This window comes from Amblyraja radiata, chromosome 2, assembly GCF_010909765.2.
Source record: "Amblyraja radiata isolate CabotCenter1 chromosome 2, sAmbRad1.1.pri, whole genome shotgun sequence".
In the NCBI taxonomy this organism is placed as follows: Eukaryota; Metazoa; Chordata; class Chondrichthyes; order Rajiformes; family Rajidae; genus Amblyraja; species Amblyraja radiata.
In genome coordinates this window covers 117062687-117086165 of record NC_045957.1, presented here as the reverse complement: position 1 = coordinate 117086165, position 23479 = coordinate 117062687, and the positions used below count along the sequence as shown (strand labels likewise).

General features: G+C 47.5%; 1 protein-coding gene across 4 annotated transcripts in view; it reads left to right on the top strand.

Annotated features, from left to right (window-relative positions):
* The window catches only part of carmil1 (capping protein regulator and myosin 1 linker 1), a 320941-nt gene that overhangs the window by 219575 nt on the left and 77887 nt on the right, over nucleotides 1-23479 (top strand). For all 4 annotated transcript variants that reach the window (XM_033014174.1, XM_033014166.1, XM_033014169.1 and 1 more), the window contains exons 19-22: nucleotides 779-878; nucleotides 2887-2941; nucleotides 11527-11699; nucleotides 20774-20842. In XM_033014174.1, the coding sequence (XP_032870065.1) occupies nucleotides 779-878; nucleotides 2887-2941; nucleotides 11527-11699; nucleotides 20774-20842 (397 nt within the window). The remainder of the gene's footprint in view (nucleotides 1-778; nucleotides 879-2886; nucleotides 2942-11526; nucleotides 11700-20773; nucleotides 20843-23479) is intronic.

Here is a 23479-nt window from a genome sequence, read left to right as displayed (position 1 = left end):
CAAACTCCATACAGACAGCTCCCGTAGTCAGTCTCGAACCCGTGTCTCTGGCGCTGTAAGGCAGTAGCCCTATCGCTGCGTCACTGTGCCACCCTGGTCTTATGAATTATGCAGTTGGTGTGTTCAATCTGCAATAGATCGGGTAGATGCGCAGTCTCTTGCCCAGAGTAGGGAAATCGAGGACCAGAGGACATAGGTTCAAGGTGAAGGGGGTAAAGATTTAATAGAAATCTGCGGGGTAACATTTGCACACAGTGGGTGGTGGGAACAAGCTGCCGGAGGAGGTAGTTGAGGCTGGGACTATCCCAATATTTAAGAAACATAGAAAATAGGTGCAGGAGTAGGCCATTCGGCCCTTCGAGCCTGCACCGCCATTCAATATGATCATGGCTGATCAATGGAAGGGTGGTGGGTTTGTGGAACAAGCTACCAGAGGACGTAGTTGAGGCTGGGACTATCCCAACATTTAAGAAACAGTTCCATGGATGGGACAGGTTTGGAGGGATATGGGCCAAACGCCTGCAGGTGGGACTAGTGTAGCTGGGACATGTTGGCCGGTGTGGGCAAGTTGGGCCGAAGGGCCTGTTTCCACACTGTATCACTCTGTGACTATGAGGAATGCTGATATTCACCTCACCTCAAGAGAACGTAGAGTGGTGCAGCAGAGCAACAGGGTCTCGACCCAAATGCCCCCTATTCCTTTTCTCCGGAGATGATGCCTGACCCGCTGAGTTACTCCACAACGCATGACTCTGCGACCCTATCTTGTTTTGCACAGGTTTAGACTCTGACCTTGCCACCCTTGTGGTGTGGATGAGCAAAAACAGATCGATCCGACACCTCGCCCTGGGCAAAAACTTCAACAACATCAAGTCCAAGTAAGTACATTTTACAGCTCATCATTATCTAAACTTGGGAATCCGCCTAATAAAGAGTTAAGGGCCCTGTCCCACTTGCCGATTTTTTCCAGCGACTGCCGGTGTCATATCAGGGTCGCCGAAAGATATTGAACATTTCAAAATCCAGCGGTGACAAAAAAAATGTTGCGACACTTGAAGAAACACCGCGCGTTAATACGCCATCACCGTAACTTTTCCGGTGACCCGATACGTCAATCAATGATGCCGGCAGTCGCCGAAAAAAATCACCAAGTGGGACAGGCCCTTTTGTTCTGTTGACTTCAAGCAAATCCATTTGGCATGACATAGAGTCATAGAGTCACAGCGTGGAAACAGGCCCTTCGTCCCAACTTGCCCACACCGGCCAACATGTCCCCTCTACAGGAGTCCCAGCTGCCTGCGTTTGGCCCATATCCCTCCAAACCTGTCCTATCCATGTACCTGTCTAAATGTTTCGTGCATATTGCGATAGTACCTGCCTCAACAAACTCCTCCGGCAGCTCGTTCCATACACCCACCACCCTTTGTGTGAAAATGTTAACCCTCAAATTCCTATTATATTTAACCCCCCCTCTCTCCTTAAACCTAGAGGTATGTCCACTGGTCCTTGATTCTCCTACACTGTGCAAGAGACTTTGCGCGTCTACCCGATCTATTCCTTTCATGATCTTGTACACCTCGATAAGATCACCCCTTATCCTCCTGCGCTCCAGGGAATAGTCCCAGCCTACTCAACCTCTCCCTATAGCTCAGACCCTCGAGTCCTGGCAACATCCTCGTAAATCTTCTCTGTACCCTTACCAGCTTGACGACATCTCTCCTCTAACATGGTGCCCAGAACTGGACGCAATGCTCTAAATCTGCTTCCACGAGATCTATTCTTCTCACGATTTTGTGTACCTTGTGAGGGATATTTTGTCTGGCAGCAACGTGAATACGTTTATTGGCGAAGTATTCACATACAAGGAATTTGCCTTGGTGCTCCGCTCGCAAGTAACAGCATGACATACAGTAACAATTAAGAATGACACATAAAACATTAAACATTAATAATAAAACATTACAGTTTAAACATGTGAATGAAATAAAATACCAGAGCTAAAGGAGGCTACAGATTTTTGGTTATTGAGTAGAGCTACTGCTCGTGGATAAAAACTGTTTTTATACCTGGCTGTGGCAAATTTGACAGTCCGGAGTCGCCTTCCAGAGGGAAGTGATTCAAAGAGTTTGTGGCCAGGGTGAGAGGGGTCAGAGATGATCTTGCCCGCTCGCTTCCTGGCCCTTGCAGTGTACAGTTCGTCAATGGGGGGAAGGTTGCAGCCAACAACCTTTTCAGCCGATCGAATGATTCAATTCATGTGAGGTGGCCCAGTGGCACTTGTATGACGAGGGTCTCGACCTGAAACGTCACCGATCCATGTTCTCCACAGATGCTGCCTGGCATGCCGAGTTAATGTCAAGTTGTGAATCTTTGGGATTCTCTGCCACAGAAGATGGAGGAAGCCAATTCACTGGGTGTACTCAAGAGAGAGTTAGATACAGTTCTTAGTCCTAACAATATCAAAGGATATGGGGAGAAAGCAGGAACGGGGTACTGATTTTGGATGATCAGCCGTGATCATATTGAATGGCGGTGCTGGCTCGAAGGACCAAATGGCCTACTCCTATTTTCTATGTTTCTAGATGCTATAACAATGTTTAAGAAACATTTAGACAGGTACATGGATCGGATCGGACAGGTTTAGAGGGATTTGGACCCGAACGCAGGCAGGTGGGCCTAGTATAGCTGGGGCATGTTGGCCAGTGTGGGCTGAAGGACCTGTTTTCACGCTGTATGCATAGCTCTATGTGTAGTCACTTTCAGGGACCTCTGTTGCACTACCCAGCATCTGCGGTTCTTTGATGTTGGTTATAGGTGTGGTATATATATCATACGGTCAATCTCCGATATCTGCAGATCCTCACGTAACGATTTTTCATTTTTTAGGAATCTTGCTCCTGTGCTGGATAATATTGTACATATGATTCAGGATGAAGAATCGGTAAGTTTTTAATTGCCAATATTTGACTTATTCCGATGAATAGATTATTGTACGTGAGTTTGCCTCGATTGTAGTCAGTTTCATTTCGAGATTCAATGTAGAATCAAGCCCCTCGGCCCACCGAGTCCGCACCGACCAGCGATCCCCACACATTAACACTATCCTACACACACTGGGGACAATTTACATTTACACCAAGCCAGTTAACCTACAAACCTACATATTCACTTAACCTCGCAGCAGTTCATTTAAGTTCTGAGATGCCGAGTCTCATTTAATTTCAAACTTCACGCCGGTTCTGCATTAAATCTAAACAACTCCAAAAGTCTTTATATTTAAATCTTGCTCAATGTTCTTGCATTCAATATCAAAATGTTTCAAAACCCAGAACTAATTTGCCACTTTTCTCTGCAGCAATTTAGTTTTTTTACTATATGAGCAGAATTAGGCCATTCGGCCCATCGCGTCTACTCCGCCATTCAATCATGGCTGATCTATCTTTCCCTCTCAACCTCATTATGCCTTATCCCCGTCAGTTAAGGGCCTGTCCCACGAGCATGCGACCTGCATGCGGCAAGCACGACCTAAAGGGCCGGTCCCACCAGCATGCGCCTGCATGCGGCAAGCGCGACCTAACGTGGTCGCTTGAGCCGTACGGCCTCGCGGGGCCGGTCCCACTTTGATCGCCGGAGCCGTATGGAGTTGTGCGGAGCTGGTCCCGACATCGAGCGGGTCTCCGAAAAATTGACCGTGTTTAAAAATTCTGCGCGGCAACGGCCTGCCGGCCCGCAGCTGACTCGACGCTGTGTCACTCACTCGACCTCCGCGCGGCTCCCGCTTCTGGTTTGGTCGCGCTTGCCGCATGCCGTACGGCTCAAGTGACGTTAGGTCACGCTTGCCGCATGCAGGTCGCATGTTTGTCGGACAGGTCCTTCATCAGTTCAGTTTATTGTCACGTGTGCCGAGGTACAGTGAAAAGCTTTTGTTGCGTGCTATCCAGTCAGCGGAAAGACAATACTCGATTACATTTGAGCTGGCCACAGTGTATAGATACATGATAAAGGGAATTACATGAATAACTTTTAGAACAAGATAAAGCCAGTAAAGTTCAGTCAAAGATAGTCCGAGTGTCTCCAATGAGGTAGATGGGAATCTGAAGAAGGGTCTCGACCCGAAACGTCACCCATTCCTTCTCTCCAGAGATGCTGCCTGTCCCGCTGAGTTACTCCAGCATTTTGTGTCTATTTCAAGGAAGATAGTAGTTCAGGACTGCTCTCTGGTTGCAGTTGGATGGTTCAGTTGCCTGATAACAGCTGGGAAGGAACTGTTGCTGAATCTGGAGGTGTGCGTTTTCGCACAAGTGTAATTCAAACATATTCTAAATACGGGTTTATTATTTAATTAAAAATAACACATTTACATTTTTAATTAAATTCCTCAGCATGCAGCTGTTATTATTAATTTCGTTTAATGATCCAACACGGAAGGGGTTGGAATGAATGTTAAAATAATGACATCGGTATTTTGGAAAATCATTTTGTGACTCCGTGACTCAAAGACCTCTGGACAGATATATGGATATGGGAGGGTTTGGAGCGCTATGGGTCAAATGCAGGCAAATAGCCCAGCACGGTGGTGCAGCGTAGAGCCATCCTTGGAAATTATCCTTGGATTGCTTTATGTTTAAGAAAGACCTGCAGATGCTGGAAAAATCGAAGGTAGACAGAAAATGCTGGAGAAACTCAGCGGGTGAGGCAGAATCTCTGGAGAGAAGGAATAGGCAACGTTTCGGGTCGAGACCCTTCTCCTATTTCCTTCTCACCATAGATGCTGCCTCACCCCGCTGAGTTTCTCCAGAATTTTTGGTCTACCTTGGATTGCTTTAGTGTCGTTTAGTTGAGACATACAGCGTGGAAACAGGTCCTTCGGCCCACCGAGTCCGCGCAGACCAGCGATCCCCGCACACTAAAACGATCCTGCACACACTAGGGACAATTTACATTTATACCCTGCCAATTAACCTGCAAACCTGTACGTCTTTGGAGTGTGGGAGGAAACCAGAGATCCCGGAGTAAACCCACGCAGGTCACAGGTATAACGTACAAACTCCGTACAGACAGCACCTGTCGTCATGATCGAACCCGGGTCTCTGGCGCTGTAAGGCAGCAACTCTGCCGTAAATGTAAAAATACATTTTTACAGTCAAGGTCAAAGGTCAAAAACTTGATTTGCCATTTGTGCTATATAGGAACTCTTGTGCGGCTATTCAGAGAGTCAAGTCAAGTCAAGTTAAAAATTAAAATTAAAAATTAAAAAAAAAAAAAAAAAAATTTAAAAAGGCTCACAGAAGACACATAGAGCATTGTAACTTGCACAAACCCTATATTAGGACATCTTTACGCTGATTAGAAAGCATGCGACAAAAAGCTTTTCACTGTACCTTGGTACATGTGACAGTAAAATAAACAAATGAGGATGTTGCCAGGACTCGAGGGCCTGAGCTACAGGGAGAGGTTGAGCAGGCTTGGACTCTATTCCTTGGAACGCAGGAGGATGAGGGGTGATCTTATAGAGGTGTATAAAATCATGAGAGGAATAGATCAGGTAGACTCACAGAGTCTCTTGCCCAGAGTAGGGGAATCAAAGACCAGACGACATAGGTTCAAGGTGAAGGAGGAAAGATTTAATAGGAATCTGAGGGGTAACTTTTGTCACATAGGTTTAAGGCGAGGGGGGGAAAGATTTAATAGGAACCTGAGGGGTAACGTTTTCATGCAAAGGGTGGTGGGTGTGTGGAACGAGCTGCCGGAGGACGTAGTTGAGGCAGGAACTATTGCAACATTTTAGAAACATTTAGACAGGTACATGGATAGGACAGGTTTGGAGGGATACGGGACAAACTCAGGGACATTGTTGGTCGGTGTGGGCAAGTTGGGCTGAAGAGCCTGTTTCCACACTGTATCATTCTATGACTCTAAACTAAACTGCTTCAATACAACATAAATGACATTTGGACAAGTACATGGATATGAAAGGTTCGGGATTTCGGCCAAACTCAGGCAGGTGGGACCAACATAGATGGGGCATCTTGGTCAGTGCGGGCAAGTTGGGTCAAAGAGATGCAACACCTGTCCCTTTACCTACCCCCCCCCCCCCCCCCCCTCCCCCCGACTCCATCCAAGGACCCAAACAGTCTTTCCAGGTGAGGCAGAGGTTCACCTGCACCTCCTCCAACCTCATCTACTGCATCCGCTGTTCCAGGTTTCAACTTCTCTACATCGGCGAGACCAAGCGCAGGCTCTGCGATAGTTTCACTGAACACCTCCGCTCAGTCCGTCTTAACCTACCTGATCTCCCGGTGGCTCAGCACTTCAACTCCCCCCTAACATTCCCAATCTGACCTTTCAGTCCTGGGCTCCTCCATTGTCAGAGTGAGGCCCAGCGCAAATTGGAGGAACAGCATCTCATATTTTGTTTGGGTAGTTTACACCCCAACGGTATGAACATTGACTTCTCTAACTTCAGGTAGCCCGTGCTCTCTCGCCATCCCGTCCCCCTTCCCAGTTCTCCCACCAGTCTTACTGTCTCCGACTACATTCTATCTCTGTCCCACTCCCTTCCCTGACATCAGTCTGAAGAAGGGTCTCGACCCGAAATGTCGCCCATTCCTTCTCTCCAGAGATGCTGCCTGTCCCGCTGAGTTACTCCAGCATTTTTGTCTATCGTCCACCCTGTATCACTCTGTGCCTCTGTGGCCCTTACCGTGGTAGAATCTGTGTGATCAGCAACTTCCGTGGAGCATGCAGGACTGGAATGGAAACCATTAATCCTCTTTCCCCAAGGGACAGAGTGAGAACCAGCAGCCTGCTTATCCATGCACTAAAACGTGGAGTATTTATAGTTTAAGAAAATCACGAGTCAGAAAGTAGGGAAGTATTGATTAATGCTTATCTTTTTCCATGCAGTTAAATTATCCGAACAACTTCATGTTCATAAATTATAGGAGCAGAATTAGGCCATTCGGCCCATCACGTCTACTCCCCCATTCTATCATGGCTGATCTATCTCTCCCTCTTAACCCCATTCTCCTGCCTTCTCCCCACAACCCCTGACACCCATACTAATCAAGAATCTATCTATCTCTGCCTTAAAAGTATCCGCTGACTTGACCTCCACTGCCGTCTGTGGCAAAGAATTCCACAGATTCACCACCCTCTGACTAAAGAAATTCGTCCTCATCTCCTTTCTAAAGGGCCTGTCCCACTCGGCGATTTTTTTTGGCGACTACCGGCATTATCTGTAGTGGCATTGATTGACGTGGCATGATGACGTATAACGCACAGTGGCGACTTATGACGCGCGTGGTTTTTTCAAGCGCTGCAACATTTTTTTTGTCGCTGCTGGATTTTGAAATGTTCAAAATCTTTTGGCAACACTAATATGACGGCGAGAAAATCGCCAAGTGGGACAGGCCCTTAAAGGTGTCCTTTAATTCTGAGGCTGTGACCTCTGGTCCTGGACTCTCCCACTAGTGGAAACATCCTCTCCACATCCACTCTATCCAGGCCTTTAACTATTGTGTAAGTTTCGATGGTGCTCTGTAACTTCAGGATATTAATATTCATTTTAATTTTTAGTAATTATTGAATAGTCCTTTTAATGCTGCCAGGGCATGGTGACATTTTACCAGCAGCTTATTGTGTTAATATGCCCGTAAAACTGCAGCAATTACTAATTTCATTCTTCTAATGTGGAGAGGATGTTTGCACTGGTGGGAGCGTCTAGGACCAGAGATCACAGCCGCATAATTACAGGACTTCCTTTCGGAAGGAGATGAGGAGGAATTTCATTAGTCAGAGGGTGACGAATCTGTGGAATTCATTTGCCACAGAAGGCTGTGGAGGCCAATGGATATTTTTAATGTAGAGATAGATAGATTCTTCATTAGTACTGGTGTCAGGGGTTATGGGGAGAAGGCAGTAGAATGGGGTTAGGAGAGAGAGAGAGAGATCAGCTAGGATTGAATGGCCGAGTAGACTTGATGGGCCAAATGGCCTCATTCTGATTCTATCTTATGACCTCATGCCGATTCACATGACAATTAAATACTCTTGACTCCTGCTATGAAACCTTTCTAAGTTTGCCAAGGGTTAAACTCTGATCTCAAACTATTTATGGCAGACTTTGTGTTTTAGTGTGCCACTTTCCTAGCCTTTTAGTTAATTGGAAAGAAGTAATAATAATAATAATACATTTTATTTATGGGCGCCTTTCAAGAGTCTCAAGGACACCTTACAAAAATTGAGCATGTAGAGGAAAAACATGTAAGGGGAATGAAATAAATTGTAGAGACATGACTAGTACACAAAGTAAAGACAGAATTCAATACAAAACACAGTATGAGGCAATTAATGCACAGATGAAAAGGGACGGGGACGTGGGGCTAAGGATAGGCAGAGGTGAAGAGATGGGTCTTGAGGCGGGACTGGAAGATGGTGAGGGACACGGAATTGCGGATCAGTTGGGGGAGGGAGTTCCAGAGCCTGGGAGCTGCCCTGGAGAAGGCTCTGTCCCCAAAACTGCGGAGGTTGGACTTGTGGATGGAGAGGAGACCGGCTGATGTGGATCTGAGGGACCGTGAGGGTTGGTAGGGGGAGAGCAGGTCAGTGAGATATGGGGGGGCAGATGGTGGAGGGCTTTGTAGGTGAGGACCAGGATTTTGTAGGTGATCCGGTGTGAGATGGGAAGCCAGTGAAGTTGTTTGAGGACTGGAGTGATGTGATGCCAGGATTTGGTGTGGGTGATGAGTCGGGCGGCAGCGTTCTGGACCAGTTGGAGTCGGTTGATGTAGGTGGAGTTGATGCCAAAGAGAAGTGAGTTGCAATAGTCCAGTCGGGAGGAGATGAAGGCATGGATGAGTCTTTCAGCAGCGGGCGGTGTGAGAGAGGGTCTGAGTTTGGCGATGTTGCGGAGATGAAAGAAGGAGGTTTTAATGACATGGCGGATGTGAGGCTCAAGGGAGAGGGTGGAATCAAAGATCACGCCAAGGTTGCGGGCCTGGGGAGATGGGGAGACAGTGGTGCCGTCGATGGTGAGAGTGGGGTTATTGATTTTGCTGAGTGTGGCTTTGGAGCCTATGAGGAAGAATTCTGTCATCGCTGTTGAGTTTGAGGAAATTATGTTGCATCCAGGTTTTTATAGCTGACAAACAGGAGTTGATATGGGAGGGGGGGGGGGGGTGTGGGGGGATTTGGTGCCAAGGTAAATCTGGGTGTCATCAGCGTAACAGTGGAAGTCCAGATTGAAGTGGCGGCGTATCTGACCAAGGGGGAGGATGTAGATGATGAAGAGGAGGGGGCCGAGTACGGAGCCTTGGGGAACGCCTTGAGTGACTGCGGCTGTAGCAGAGGTGTGGTTGTGGAGAGAGATGAAGTGGGATCTGTTGGAAAGGTAGGAACGGAGCCAGCTGAGTGCAGAGCCTTCAATGCCGAGGTCTTTGAGTCTGGTGAGCAGGATGTTATGGTTCACTGTATCGAAGGCTGCGCTCAGGTCGAGGAGGATGAGGATGTTGAGGGAACCAGTGTCAGCAGAGGTGAGGAGGTCGTTGAGGACTTTGAGGAGAGCAGTTTCTGTGCTATGGAGGGGGCGAAAGCCAGATTGGAGGGGTTCAAGTAGGTTATACGCAAGGAGGTGGGAATGAAGTTGCGACGCAACGATACGCTCCAGGGTTTTTGAAAGAAAGGGGAGGTTTGAGATTGGGTGGTAGTTAATGAGAGAGGAGGGATCAAGACCAGGTTTCTTTAAGATTGGTGTAACGGCAGCAGTTTTGAAAGCGGAGGGGACAATTCCTTGGGACAATGAGGAGTTGAAGAGATTAGTGAGGTAGGGGCAGAGAACGGGGAGGCAGGACTTCAACAGGGGAGTGGGGAGAGGGTCGAGGGAGCAGGTAGTGGGTTTGGAAGAGCTGATGAGTTTGGAGATTTCAATAGGGGTGACCAGGTCAAACTGGGAGAGGAAGCAGTGTGGAGGAGAGGTAAGGAGGTCAGTGGAGATGTTGAAAGGAGGGGCCTTGGTAGGTGGTGGAGTAGATGCTGGGGAGTCGGGTACAGGGGATAAAGATTGATAGATGGTGCTGATTTTATCAGCGAAAAAGTGGAGGAATGAGTTGCAGAGAGCCGGAGTAGAGGTAGGGAGAGTGTTGGCTTGAGGCTTGAGGAGGTTGCCCACTGTGGAGAAGAGGGTTCTGTGGTTTAGGCAGGGATCGGTGAATATGGAGGAGAGGTAGGCAGATTTTGCAGCAATGAGAGCATCTTTGTAGTCAGTGAGGTGGAGTTTGTAAGCTTCAAGGTGGACTGTGAGAGATGATTTCTTTATAAGTCGTTCGAGTTGGCGACCAGTCTGTTTCAGTTTACGAAGTGCAGGTGTGTACCAGGGTGAAGATGTGTTGAAAGTTACGGTTCTTGTTTTGAGGGGGGCCAGAGTGTTGAGGGAGGTAGACAAGGTGGAGTTGAGATGGTTTGTGAGATCATCAGGTGAGATGGGGGTTGAGTCCAGGGGGAGAGTGGTGGAGAGCAGGTCAGAGAGATGGTGGGGATCAATGGATTTTAGATTACGGAAGGTGATTTCTCGGAGGAAGCGGGGGCGAGGTGTCGGAGAAGTAATGAATTTGGCCAGAAAGGAACACAGTTTTAGTTATTAACATTAGTTATTAGACCAGTGATATATCTTGGCACTAAAATTATGTCCTTTTACTGTGCACTGTGGACAACCTAATTATGTTGTGTCGGAAGGAACTGCAGATGCAGGCTTACTCCGAAGATAGACACAAAATGCTGGAGTAACTCAAAGACAACATCTCTAGAGAAAAGAAATGGGTGACGTTCCGGGTCAAGACCCTTCTTCAGACTGAGAGTCACGGGGAGAGGGAAACTAGGGATACGAAAAGGTTCAGAGCAAATCAGAGCCGGCACCAACGACCAAGGAAAGGTAGAGCCCACAATGGTCCATTGCTGGCTGTGGTTGAGGTGATAATGAGGGGATACGAACAGTGAAACTAGACGACGACTGGGGTGGAAGGGAATGCAAGGACTATCTGTAGTTAGAGAAGTCAATGTTCATACCGTTGGGGTGTAAGCTGCCCAAGCGAAATAGGAGGTGCTATTCCTCCAATTTGCGCTGGGCCTCACTCTGACAGTGGAGGAGGCCCAGGACAGAAAGGTCAGTGTGGGAATGGGAGGGGGCGGTAAAGTGTTTGGCAACCGGGAGATCAGGTAGGCCAAGGCGGGCTGAGCAAAGGTGTATAGAAACATAGAAAAAAAGTACAGGAGTAGGCCATTGGGCCCTTCGAGCCAGCACCGCCATTCAATGTGATCACGGCTGATCAGCCACAATCAGTACCCCGTTCCTGCTTTCTCCCCATACCCTAAGAGCTAAATCTAACTCCCTCTTGAAAATATTCATGCATAGCCTTTTCTTTCACTGGGTAGCAGGCACAAAAAAAGCTTTTCACTGTGCCTCAGTGCACACTACATTAACCAACCAAATGTAAATAAAGCTGATTGCATTTTCTCTCATTCCATGTGTAGCCCCTGGAATCGCTCTCTCTTGCCGATTCGAAGCTGAAGACCGAGTTGACGATAATAATTAATGCGCTGGGAAGCAACTCCTCGTTAACCAAGGTGGACATTAGTGGGAACGGAATGGGAGATATTGGTGCCAAGATGTTGGGGAAAGCCCTGCAGATCAACACCAAGCTCAGGTAACAATTGCAGACCGCCAATGATTTTCATTCTGGTCAAGGGCCTGTCCCACTTGGCGATTATTTTTCAGCGACTGTCGGCATCATTGACTGACGTATCAGGTCACCGAAAAATATGCGGCGTGACGCGGCGTGATGACGTATTGACGCGCTGTTGAACGATGAGACCCACACACAGCGATTATAACTCACAGTCTTTATTACAGTACCAGCAGAGGGAACATAACATGCTTTCGTCCCCGCGATCTGCATCAAATCTAATGAGAGACTGAAGGGCCCTGTCCCACTGTACGAGTTCATTCAAGAGCTCTCCTGAGTTTAAAAAAAAAATCTAACTCGTGGTAAACACGTAGAATGAACGTAACGGGTACGTCGGAGCTCGGGGACGTCTCTTAGCGGCTCGTAACGCTAACGGCAGGTACTCGGGAAACGCGGTAAGCTCGGGAAGACTCGTGAAGATTTTTCAACATGTTTCAAATGTCCACGAGAGCCCCGAGTACCCACGAACAGCTATTACCGTAATTCTCCGAGTTCGAATCAGGGGAAACTCGGGGGAACTCTTGAATTAGCTCGTACAGTGGGACAGCCCCTTAACAAACAGGGCCGGTGTGTCTAGGGTAGGGATGGAGATCTGGACTGGATTACATAAGGAATGGGCTGCATGCATAATCTGTGTGGTGATATGTGTATAGTTAAGACACACAAATCTACACGCGCGGTGTCTCCTCAAGTGTCGCAACATTTTTTTGTGGCCACTGGATTTTGAAATGGTCTAAATCTTTCGGCGACCCTGATACGTCAGTCAATGATGGCGGCAGTCACCGAAAAAAAATCGCCAAGTGGGACACGCCCTTTATTCCGGTTATTTAGCTACATGTGTTTATCAGTTTAGTCTCGTTTATAGATACAGATACAAATGGGTTCTGCCGAACATTGAGACCAAAACATTCAAGCCTTGAATCTCACAACATTGTACACAATAAAGCAAAATAGTTTAGTTTAGTTTAGAGATAGAGCGCAGAAACAGGCCCTTCGGCCTACCGAGTCTGCACCGACCAGCGATCCCCGCACATTAACACTACCCCACACACACTAGGGACTATTTTACACATACACCAAGCCAATTAACCTTCAAACCTGTACGTCTTTGGAGTGTGGGAGGAAACTGGAGCTCCCGGATAAAACCCATGCAGGTCACAGGGAGAACGTACAAAATCCGTATAGACAGCACCCGTAATCAGGAGCGAACCAGGGCCTCTGGCCATCGTGCTGCCCTTGTTATAAGAGTATTTTTTAATCTGCTAACCTTGTAGAGTATTCACATAACAACGAGAGAAGTGAAGGCAAGTTTATTGCGGGCAGCACGGTGGTGCAGCAGGCAGAGTTGCTGCCTTACAGCGCCACAGACCCGGGTTTGATCCCGACTATGGGTGCTGTCTGTACAGAGTTTGTACGTTCTCCCCGTGGCCTGCGTGGGTTTTCTCCGGGAGCTCCGGTTCCCTCCCACACTCCAAAGACATCCAGGTTTGTGGGTTAATTGACATCTGTATATTGTAAATTGTCCCTCATTTGTGTAGGATAGTGTTTGTGTGCGGGGATCGCTGGTCGGCACGGACACGATGAGCCAAAGGGCCAGTTTCCACACTGTATCTTTAAAGTCTAAAGTCTATTGTAAAATGCTGTGAAAATCTTGCTTGCAACTGCATCAGGGGCATCTACACTCAGACAACACACAGAACATAATTTAGTTTTTTTGGTTTAGTTGAGATACAGGCGCGGAAACAGGCCCTTCAGCCCACCGAGTCCGTGTCAACCAGCGATCCCAGCTCACTAACACTGTCCTACACACGCTAGGAACAATTTACAATTTTATCAAGTGGGAGGAAATTGAAGATCTCGGAGAAAACCCACGCAGGTCACGGGGAGAACGTATAAAGCCCGTACAGACAGCACCCGTAGTCAGGATCAAACATTGGTCTCTGGCGCTGTAAGCGCTGTCAGGCAGCAATGAAACCGAAGCTAATTAACCGACAAACCTGTACGTCTTTGGAATTATAAATAACTGCGACCAAAGTGTAAGGAACTATAAGGAATACTGAGGAAGGGACTCGACCCGAAACGTCACCCGTTTCCTCCCTCCAGAGAAGCCACCTGTCCCGCTGAATTTCAGTACTCCAGCATTTTGTGTCTATCTTCAAACTATAAGAAGCAGCTTGTATATGAGCTGGGAGATTGTGCAGTGATTTTACACCAGGGAACACCTGAATGAAGGGTTTGGGTGGTGAGGGAGAAGGTTGGAATGTTTAGTTCTGAGTGTGTTTGAGTCTCACCAAGGGACATTGGCAGAAACGAATTAAAATCGCGGCTGATGTAGTTTAAACAGCTACTATTTTCAGTCTGCTGCTCTGGGACTTTACTATAAGACTTTAGTTTAAAGATACAGTGCGGAAACAAGCCCTTCGGCCCACCGGGCCCGCTCCGACCAGCGATCACCCTGTACACTAGCGCTATCCTACACACTAGGAACAATTTACAATCTTTAGCTTCAACTTACGTCCTTAGAAAACATAGAAAATACGGGCAGGAGTAGGCCATTCGGCCCTTCGAGCCATTCAATATGATCATGACTGATCATCCAAAATCAGTACCCCATTTCTGCTTTCTCCCCATATCCCTTGATTCCATTAACCCTAAAAGCTAAATCTAACTCTCTCTTGAAAACATCCAGTGAATTGGCACAGACCCGGGTTTGATCCCGACTATGGGTGCTGTCTGTACAGAGTTTGTACGTTCTCCCCGTGGCCTGCGTGGGTTTTCTCCGGGAGCTCCGGTTCCCTCCCACACTCCAAAGACATCCAGGTTTGTGGGTTAATTGACATCTGTATATTGTAAATTGTCCCTCATTTGTGTAGGATAGTGTTTGTGTGCGGGGATCGCTGGTCGGCACGGACACGATGAGCCAAAGGGCCAGTTTCCACACTGTATCTTTAAAGTCTAAAGTCTATTGTAAAATGCTGTGAAAATCTTGCTTGCAACTGCATCAGGGGCATCTACACTCAGACAACACACAGAACATAATTTAGTTTTTTTGGTTTAGTTGAGATACAGGCGCGGAAACAGGCCCTTCAGCCCACCGAGTCCGTGTCAACCAGCGATCCCAGCTCACTAACACTGTCCTACACACGCTAGGAACAATTTACAATTTTATCAAGTGGGAGGAAATTGAAGATCTCGGAGAAAACCCACGCAGGTCACGGGGAGAACGTATAAAGCCCGTACAGACAGCACCCGTAGTCAGGATCAAACATTGGTCTCTGGCGCTGTAAGCGCTGTCAGGCAGCAATGAAACCGAAGCTAATTAACCGACAAACCTGTACGTCTTTGGAATTATAAATAACTGCGACCAAAGTGTAAGGAACTATAAGGAATACTGAGGAAGGGACTCGACCCGAAACGTCACCCGTTTCCTCCCTCCAGAGAAGCCACCTGTCCCGCTGAATTTCAGTACTCCAGCATTTTGTGTCTATCTTCAAACTATAAGAAGCAGCTTGTATATGAGCTGGGAGATTGTGCAGTGATTTTACACCAGGGAACACCTGAATGAAGGGTTTGGGTGGTGAGGGAGAAGGTTGGAATGTTTAGTTCTGAGTGTGTTTGAGTCTCACCAAGGGACATTGGCAGAAACGAATTAAAATCGCGGCTGATGTAGTTTAAACAGCTACTATTTTCAGTCTGCTGCTCTGGGACTTTACTATAAGACTTTAGTTTAAAGATACAGTGCGGAAACAAGCCCTTCGGCCCACCGGGCCCGCTCCGACCAGCGATCACCCTGTACACTAGCGCTATCCTACACACTAGGAACAATTTACAATCTTTAGCTTCAACTTACGTCCTTAGAAAACATAGAAAATACGGGCAGGAGTAGGCCATTCGGCCCTTCGAGCCATTCAATATGATCATGACTGATCATCCAAAATCAGTACCCCATTTCTGCTTTCTCCCCATATCCCTTGATTCCATTAACCCTAAAAGCTAAATCTAACTCTCTCTTGAAAACATCCAGTGAATTGGCCTCCACTGCCTTCTGTGGCAGAGAATTCCACAGATTCACAAGTCTCTGGGTGAAAACCTTTTTCCTCATCTCAGTCCCAAATGGCCTATCCCCCTTATTCTTAAATTCAACTTACAATCTCTGACCAGTGATCACCCCATACACTGTCACTATCCCACACACTAGGGAGCATTTACAATCTTTAACCTCAGCTTACAATCTTTAGCTCACAATCATGAGCTTTAGTTTAATTTAGAGATACAGCGCGGAAACTTTGGCCCACCGAGTCCGTGCCGACCAGCGATCATCCCGTACACGAGCACCATCCTACACACTAGGGACAATTTACAATCCTTAGCTTTAGTTAAGTTTAGAGATGCAGTACAGAAACAAGCCCGTCGGCCCATCGAGTCCGCACTGGCCAGCGATCCCCGCACACTAACACCATCCTACACACACAAGGGACATTTTACAATTTTTGCAGAGGCCAATGAACCAACAATACCGCACATCTTTGGAGCGTGGGAGGAAACCGGAGCACCCGGAGAAAACCCACGCAGTCACAGGGAGAACGTGCAAACTCCATACTGGCAGCACCCGTGGTCAGGATCGAACCTGGGTATCTGGCTCTGTGAGGCAGCAACTCTACTGCTGCGCCACCGTGCCGTCCACATTGGAGCCTGCACTCAGGTGGAGGGGAGACTTGGTGGAAGTTCATCAGGCACGGTGGCGCAGCGGTAGAGTTGCTGCCTTTACTGCGAATGCAGCACCGGAGACCCGGGTTCGATCCCGACTACGGGTGCTGTCTGCACGGAGTTTGTACATTCTCCCTGTGACCTGCGTGGGTTTTCTCTGAGATCTTCGGTTTCCTCCCACACTCAAAGGACGAGCGGGTATGTAGGTTAAGTGGCTTGGTATAAATGTAAATTGTCCCTGGTGGGTGAAGGCAGGTATCGCTGGTCGGCACGGACCCGGTGGGCCGACGGGCCTGTTTCCGGGCTGTATCTCTAAAGTAATGTTCCCGATGATGGGGGAGTCCAGAAGCTGGGGTCACAGTTTAAGAATAAGGGGTAAGCCATTTAGAACGGAGATGAGGAAACACTTTTTCACTCAGAGAGTTGTGAGTCTATGGAATTATCTGCCTCAGAGGGCAGTGGAGGCCGGTTCTCTTGATGCTTTCAAGAGAGAGCTAAATAGGGCTCTTAAAGATAGCGGAATCAGGGGATATGGGGAGAAGGCAGGAACAGGGTACTGATTGTGGATGATCAGCCATGATTACAGTGAATGGCTCGAAGGGCCGAAGGGCCGAAAGGCCTACTCCTGCACCTATTGTCTATTGTCCATTGTCTAAACTCAGGAGGCAGCTCTATCGGACTTTATTTAGGCTGCGGTCGGAGTATTGCGTGCGGTTCTAGAAACATAGAAACATAGAAAATAGGTGCAGGAGTAGGCCATTCGACCCTTCGAGCCTGCACCGCCATTCAATATGATCATGGCTGATCATCCAACTCAGTATCCTGTACCTGCCTTCTCCATACCCCCTGATCCCTTTAGCCACAAGGGCCACATCTAACTCCCTGTTAAATATAGCCAATGAACTGGCCTCAACTACCTTCTGTGGCAGAGAATTCCAGAGATTCACCACTCTCTGTGAAAAATGTTTTCCTCATCTCGGTCCTAAAAGATTTCCCCCTTATCCTTAAACTGTGACCCCTTGTTCTGGACTTCCCCAACATCGGGAACAATCTTCCTGCATCTAGCCTGTCGAACCCCTTAAGAATTTTGTAAGTTTCTATAAGATCCCCCCTCAATCTTCTAAATTCTAGCGAGTACAAGCCGAGTCTATCCAGTCTTTCTTCATATGAAAGTCCTGACATCCCAGGAATCAGTCTGGTGAACCTTCTCTGTACTCCCTCTATGGCAAGAATGTCTTTCCTCAGATTAGGAGACCAAAACTGTACGCAATACTCCAGGTGTGGTCTCACCAAGACCCTGTACAACTGCAGTAGAACCTCCCTGCTTCTATACTCAAATCCTTTTGCTATGAATGCTAACATACCATTCGCTTTCTTCACTGCCTGCTGCACCTGCATGCCTACTTTTAATGACTGGTGTACCATGACACCCAGGTCTCATAGCATCTCCCCTTTTCCTAATCGGCCACCATTCAGATAATAGTCTACTTTCCTGTTTTTGCCACCAAAGTGGATAACCTCACATTTATCCACATTATACTGCATCTGCCATGCATTTGCCCACTCACCCAGCCTATCCAAGTCACCTTGCAGCCTCCTAGCATCCTCCTCACAGCTAACACTGCCCGCCAGCTTCGTGTCATCCGCAAACTTGGAGATGTTGCATTCAATTCCCTCGTCCAAATCATTAATATATATTGTAAATAGCTGGGGTCCCAGCACTGAGCCTTGCGGTACCCCACTAGTCACTGCCTGCCATTGTGAAAAGGACCGGTTTACTCCTACTCTTTGCTTCCTGTTTGCCAGCCAGTTCTCTATCCACATCAATACTGAACCCCCAATACCGTGTGCTTTACGTTTGTATACTAATCTCTTATGTGGGACCTTGTCGAAAGCCTTCTGAAAGTCCAGATATAACACATCCACTGGTTCTCCCTTATCCACTCTACTAGTTACATCCTCGAAAAATTCTATAAGATTTGTCAGACATCATTTATCTTTCATAAATCCATGCTGACTTTGTCCAATGATTTCACCACTTTCCAAATGTGCTGCTATCCCATCTTTAATAACTGATTCTAGCAGTTTCCCCACTACCGATGTTAGACTAACTGGTCTGTAATTCCCCGTTTTCTCTCTCCCTCCCTTTTTAAAAAGTGGGGTTACATTAGCTACCCTCCAATCCTCAGGAACTACTCCAGAATCTAAAGAGTTTTGAAAAATTATCACTAATGCATCCACTATTTTGCAGACAGTTTTTATGTTCCTTTCCAGTTTTCTTTCATAATCTATTTTCCTAATTAAGCCGTTTGTCCTCCTCTGCTGGACTGAATTTCTCCCAGTCCTCTGGTAGGCTGCTTTTTCTGGTTAATTTGTATGCTTCATCTTTTGTTTTGATACTATCCCTGATTTCCCTTGTTATCCATGGATGCACTACCTTTCCTGATTTATTCTTTTGCCAAACTGGGATGAACAATTGTTGTAGCTCATCCATGCAGTCTTTAAATGCCTTCCATTGCATATCCACCGTCAACCCTTTAAGAATCAATTGCCAATCTATCTTGGCCAATTCACGTCTCATACCCTCAAAGTTACCTTTCTTTAAGTTTAGGACCCTTGTTTCTGAATTAACAATGTTACTCTCCATCCTAATGAAGAACTCAACCATATTATGGTCACTCTTGCCCAAGGGGCCACGCACAACAAGACTGCTAACTAACCCTTCCTCATTACTCAATACCCAGTCTAGAATAGCCTGCTCTCTCGTTGGTTCCTCTACATGTTGGTTTAGAAAACTATCCCGCATACATTCCAAGAAATCCACTTCCTCAGCAGCCTTGCCAATTTGATTCACCCAATCTATATGTAGATTGAAGTCACCCAATATAACTGTTTTGTTGCACGCATTTCTAATTTCCTGTTTGATGCCATCCCCAACTCCACTACTACTGTTAGGTGGCCTGTACACAACTCCCACTAGCGTTTTCTGCCCCTTAGTGTTTCGCAGCTCTACCCATATCGATTCCACATCCTCCAAGCTAATGTCCTTCCTTTCTATTGCGTTAATCTCCTCTAACCAGCAACGCTACCCCACCTCCTTTTCCTTTCTGTCTATCCCTCCTGAATATTAAATATCCCTGGATGTTCAGCTCCCAGCCTTGGTCACCCTGGAGCCATGTCTCCGTGATCCCAACTATATCATAATCATTAATAGCTATCTGCACATTCAACTCATCCACCTTATTACGAATGCTCCTTGCATCGAGACACAAAGCCTTCAGGCTTGTATTTACAACACTCTTACCCCTTATACAATTATGTTGAAAAGTTGCCCTTTTTGATTTTTGCCCGGGATTTGTCTGCCTGCCACTTTTACTTTTCACCTTGCTACCTATTGCTTCTACCCTCATTTTACACCCCTCTGTCTCTACGCTCACACATTTAAGAAACGCTGCAGAATATTCATCGCCTTTTTTCCGACATCGTTTGTGCCGACATGCGTTACCACTTCCGGCTGTTCACCTTCGCCCTTGAGGATTTTCTGCACTCTGTCCGTGACATCCTGGATCCTGGCACCAGGAAGGCAGCACACCATCCTCGCATCCCGTCTGTTGCTGCAGAAACCCCTGTCCGTACCTCTCACAATGGAGTCTCCCACTACAATGGCGTTGCCTGACGTTGGCCTCTTTGGTTTTGGCTCAACAGCCCTTTTTGCTTCGAAAGCCAGTCCGCCGCTCAGTGTAAACACGTCTTCTGTCCCGACAGCTTCTAAGTGGGTGAACCTGTTCACAAGAGGTACAACACCCGGGGACGTTTGCATTCCATGCTTCCCTCCCTTGTTCACCATCACCCACCTTCTCTTTTCCAGTACCTTAGGTGTAACAATCTTACTGTAGGACTTGTCGAGGAACGACTCAATTTCTCGGACGAACCTGAGGTCATCCACTTGCTTCTCCAGTTCCCCAACACGGTCCTTCAGGAGCTCTACCTCTTTGCACTTCTCACATTTGTACATAGAAACATAGAAAATAGGTGCAGGATGAGGCCATTCTGCTCTTCGAGCCAGCACCGCCATTCATTGTGATCATGGCTGATCGTCCCCAATCAATAACCCGTGCCTGCCTTCTCCACATATCCCTTGGTTCCACTAGACGCTGGAGCTCAATCTAACTCTCTCTTAAATCCATCCAGTGATTTGGCCTCCACTGCCCTCTGTGGCAGGTTCTCTACCGCTGCGCCACCGTGCCGGTCTGTTACGACAAGATTCTATGAGCTATGAACAGATATCGAAGTGTTTCACTGACATGCTGTTGTCTCTGTTTCAACAGGACGGTGATCTGGGACAAGAACAATATCACCGCTCAGGGCTTCCAGGACATAGCCGTGGCTCTGGAAAAGTAGGTGACACGGGCAGACTTTTCTTCCTTTGGAGCTGTGAGCTCATGAGTGCAACCGGTTTAGTGATTGTGCGTCTACCCCTGAGCCACACTGTTGAGTCAGTGCGGGCTCCCCGAGCAATCCCGTCAGGGGAGTCCAGAACCAGGGGCCACAGTTTTAAGAATAAAAGGGGTAGGCCATTTGGAACGGAGATGAGGAAACACTTTTTCACCCAGAGAGTTGTGAGTCTGTGGAATTCCCTGCCTCAGAGGGCGTGGGAGGACGTACAAACTCCGCACAGACTTCACCTGTAGTCGGGATCGAACCCGGGTCTCTGGCACTGCATCTGTTGCCAAGGCAGCAACACTACCGCTGCGCCACCGTGAACGCCCGAAAATTCATACGGTCATAAGTTGATAGCAGAATTAGGCCATTCGGCCCATCAAGTCAACTCATGGCTGCTCTGTCTCTCCCTCCTAACCCTATTCTCCTGCTTTCTCCCCGTAACCTCTGACACCTGTACTAATCATGTGGGGGGAGGGGAGCTGAGAACAGGGTGGGGGGGGGACCCAGTGAGGGGGGTGGTGGGGTGTGATGTTGCCACGTACGGCGGCAGGCAAAGGTGAGGACTATTCGGTGAACTTTTGTAACTTTGGCAGCGGACCCGGTAGAAAGATCCGTGGGGAGGTGAGGGGGGTGTCTCACTGTCTCAGCTGCAGGAGGTGCCCCCTCCCCCGGGGAACGAGGGCTGGAGGGGGCTGGCGTGGAGAGGGTTCGCGGGACGACCGGAATGGTTTAGTTTGGAGATATAGCACAGAAACAGGCCCTTCGGCCCACTGAGTCCGCGCCAGCCATCACCCCGCACACTAATACTATCCCACACACACTAGAGACAATTTACAATTTTACCGAAGCCAATTAGCCAACAAAACCTGCACGTCTTTGGAGTGTGGGAGGGAACCAGAGCACCCGGGGGAAACCCACGCAGGTCACTGGGAGAACATGCAAACTCCGTGCAGACAGCACCCGTAGTCAGGATCGAGCCCGGGTCTCTGCAGTTGTATGGCGGCAACTCTACCACTGCACCACCTTGCTGCCCTTAATACTGAAACTTGTCTGTTGGTCAGGGACAATTGTTTTTGTTTTCATGAATTAGTTGAAAGTTGAATTTGATCTTGCAGGTTTTTTAAAAGTATTTACCGGTAGTTCCTTGATTCAGTCGAAGCTCCACAATAAACATTAAAAATGCGTTCACTAATCTACACTTACCGCATCTGTTTCCTTTAAGGTAATGCAAACATCTCCATAGTCAAGAATAAGAATAAGGGAAGGTGGAAAGGTGGAGTCCATTGTTTTTAATTTTTGAGAGATACAGAGCGGGAACGGGCTCTTCGGCCCAGCGAGTCCGCACCGGCCAGCGATCCCCACTTGTTAACACTATCCTACACACGCAAGGAACAATTTTACATTCATACCAAGCCAATTAACCTACAAACATGTACATCTTCGGAGTGTGGGGATGTTAGCTGTGGGATAGGTGAAAGTGAGTGATACAGGCACAAAAACTCAACAGGACAACAGTGAACCTGTATTGCCACCAGGGAAGGGGGAGGGATGGAGAGAGAGGGGATGCAAGGGTTTACTTGAAGTTAGAGAAATCAATATCCATACCGAAGATAGACACAAAAATCCGGAGTAACTCAGCGGGACAGGCAGCATCTCTGGAGAGAAGGAATGGGTGACGTTTCAGGTCGAGACCCTTCTTCAGACTGAGAGTCAGGGGAAATGGAGATATAGACGGTGATATAGAGACATATAGTACAAACGAAACATATGCAAAGAAAGTAACGATGATAAAGGAGACAGGTTATTGTTAGCTGTGGGCGAGGTGAAAACAAGTTACCGACAATGAGACTCAACAAGACGACTTGAAGCTGGTGCAATGTATTGGGTGGGGAAGGGACGGTTGCCAGGGTTTTGTGAAGTTGGAGAAATCAATAGTCACACCGCTGGGGTGCAAGCTGCCCAAGTGAAATATGAGGTGGTGTTCCCCCCATTTGCATTGGGCCTCACTCTGACAGTGAAGGAGGCCCAGGACAGAAAGGTCAGTGTGGGAATGGGAGTTTATCTTCCCCCCGACATCTATCCTATAGGCACATAATCATTTTATTCAAAGGATGAACACTGGAGTCATGGTACTAGTGTTCAGGGATCGCTGGTCGGCGCGGACTCGGTGGGCCGAAGGGCCTGTTTCCGCGCTGTATCTCTAAAACTAAACTATTTCAAAGAGAAGAATTTATTTTCTTTCAGTTCAGTTTAGTTTATTGTCACGTGTACCGAAGTACAGTAAAAAGCTCTTGTTGCGTGCTAACCAGTCAGCGGAAAGACAATACATGATCACAGTCGAGCCACTCAGACACATGATAAGGGAATAACGTTTAGTGCAAGGGCAAGACAGTCAAGTCCGATCAAGGATCGTCTGATAATTGTTCAGGACTGCTCTCTGGTTGCGGTAGGTTGGTTCAGGATGGAATTTCATACCAAATGGAGTTTTACTTATCATATTTATCATATTTACTTTTCATGGAGTTTAGAAGGATGAGGGGGGGATCTTATAGAAACATATAAAATTATAAAAGGACTGGACAAGCTAGATG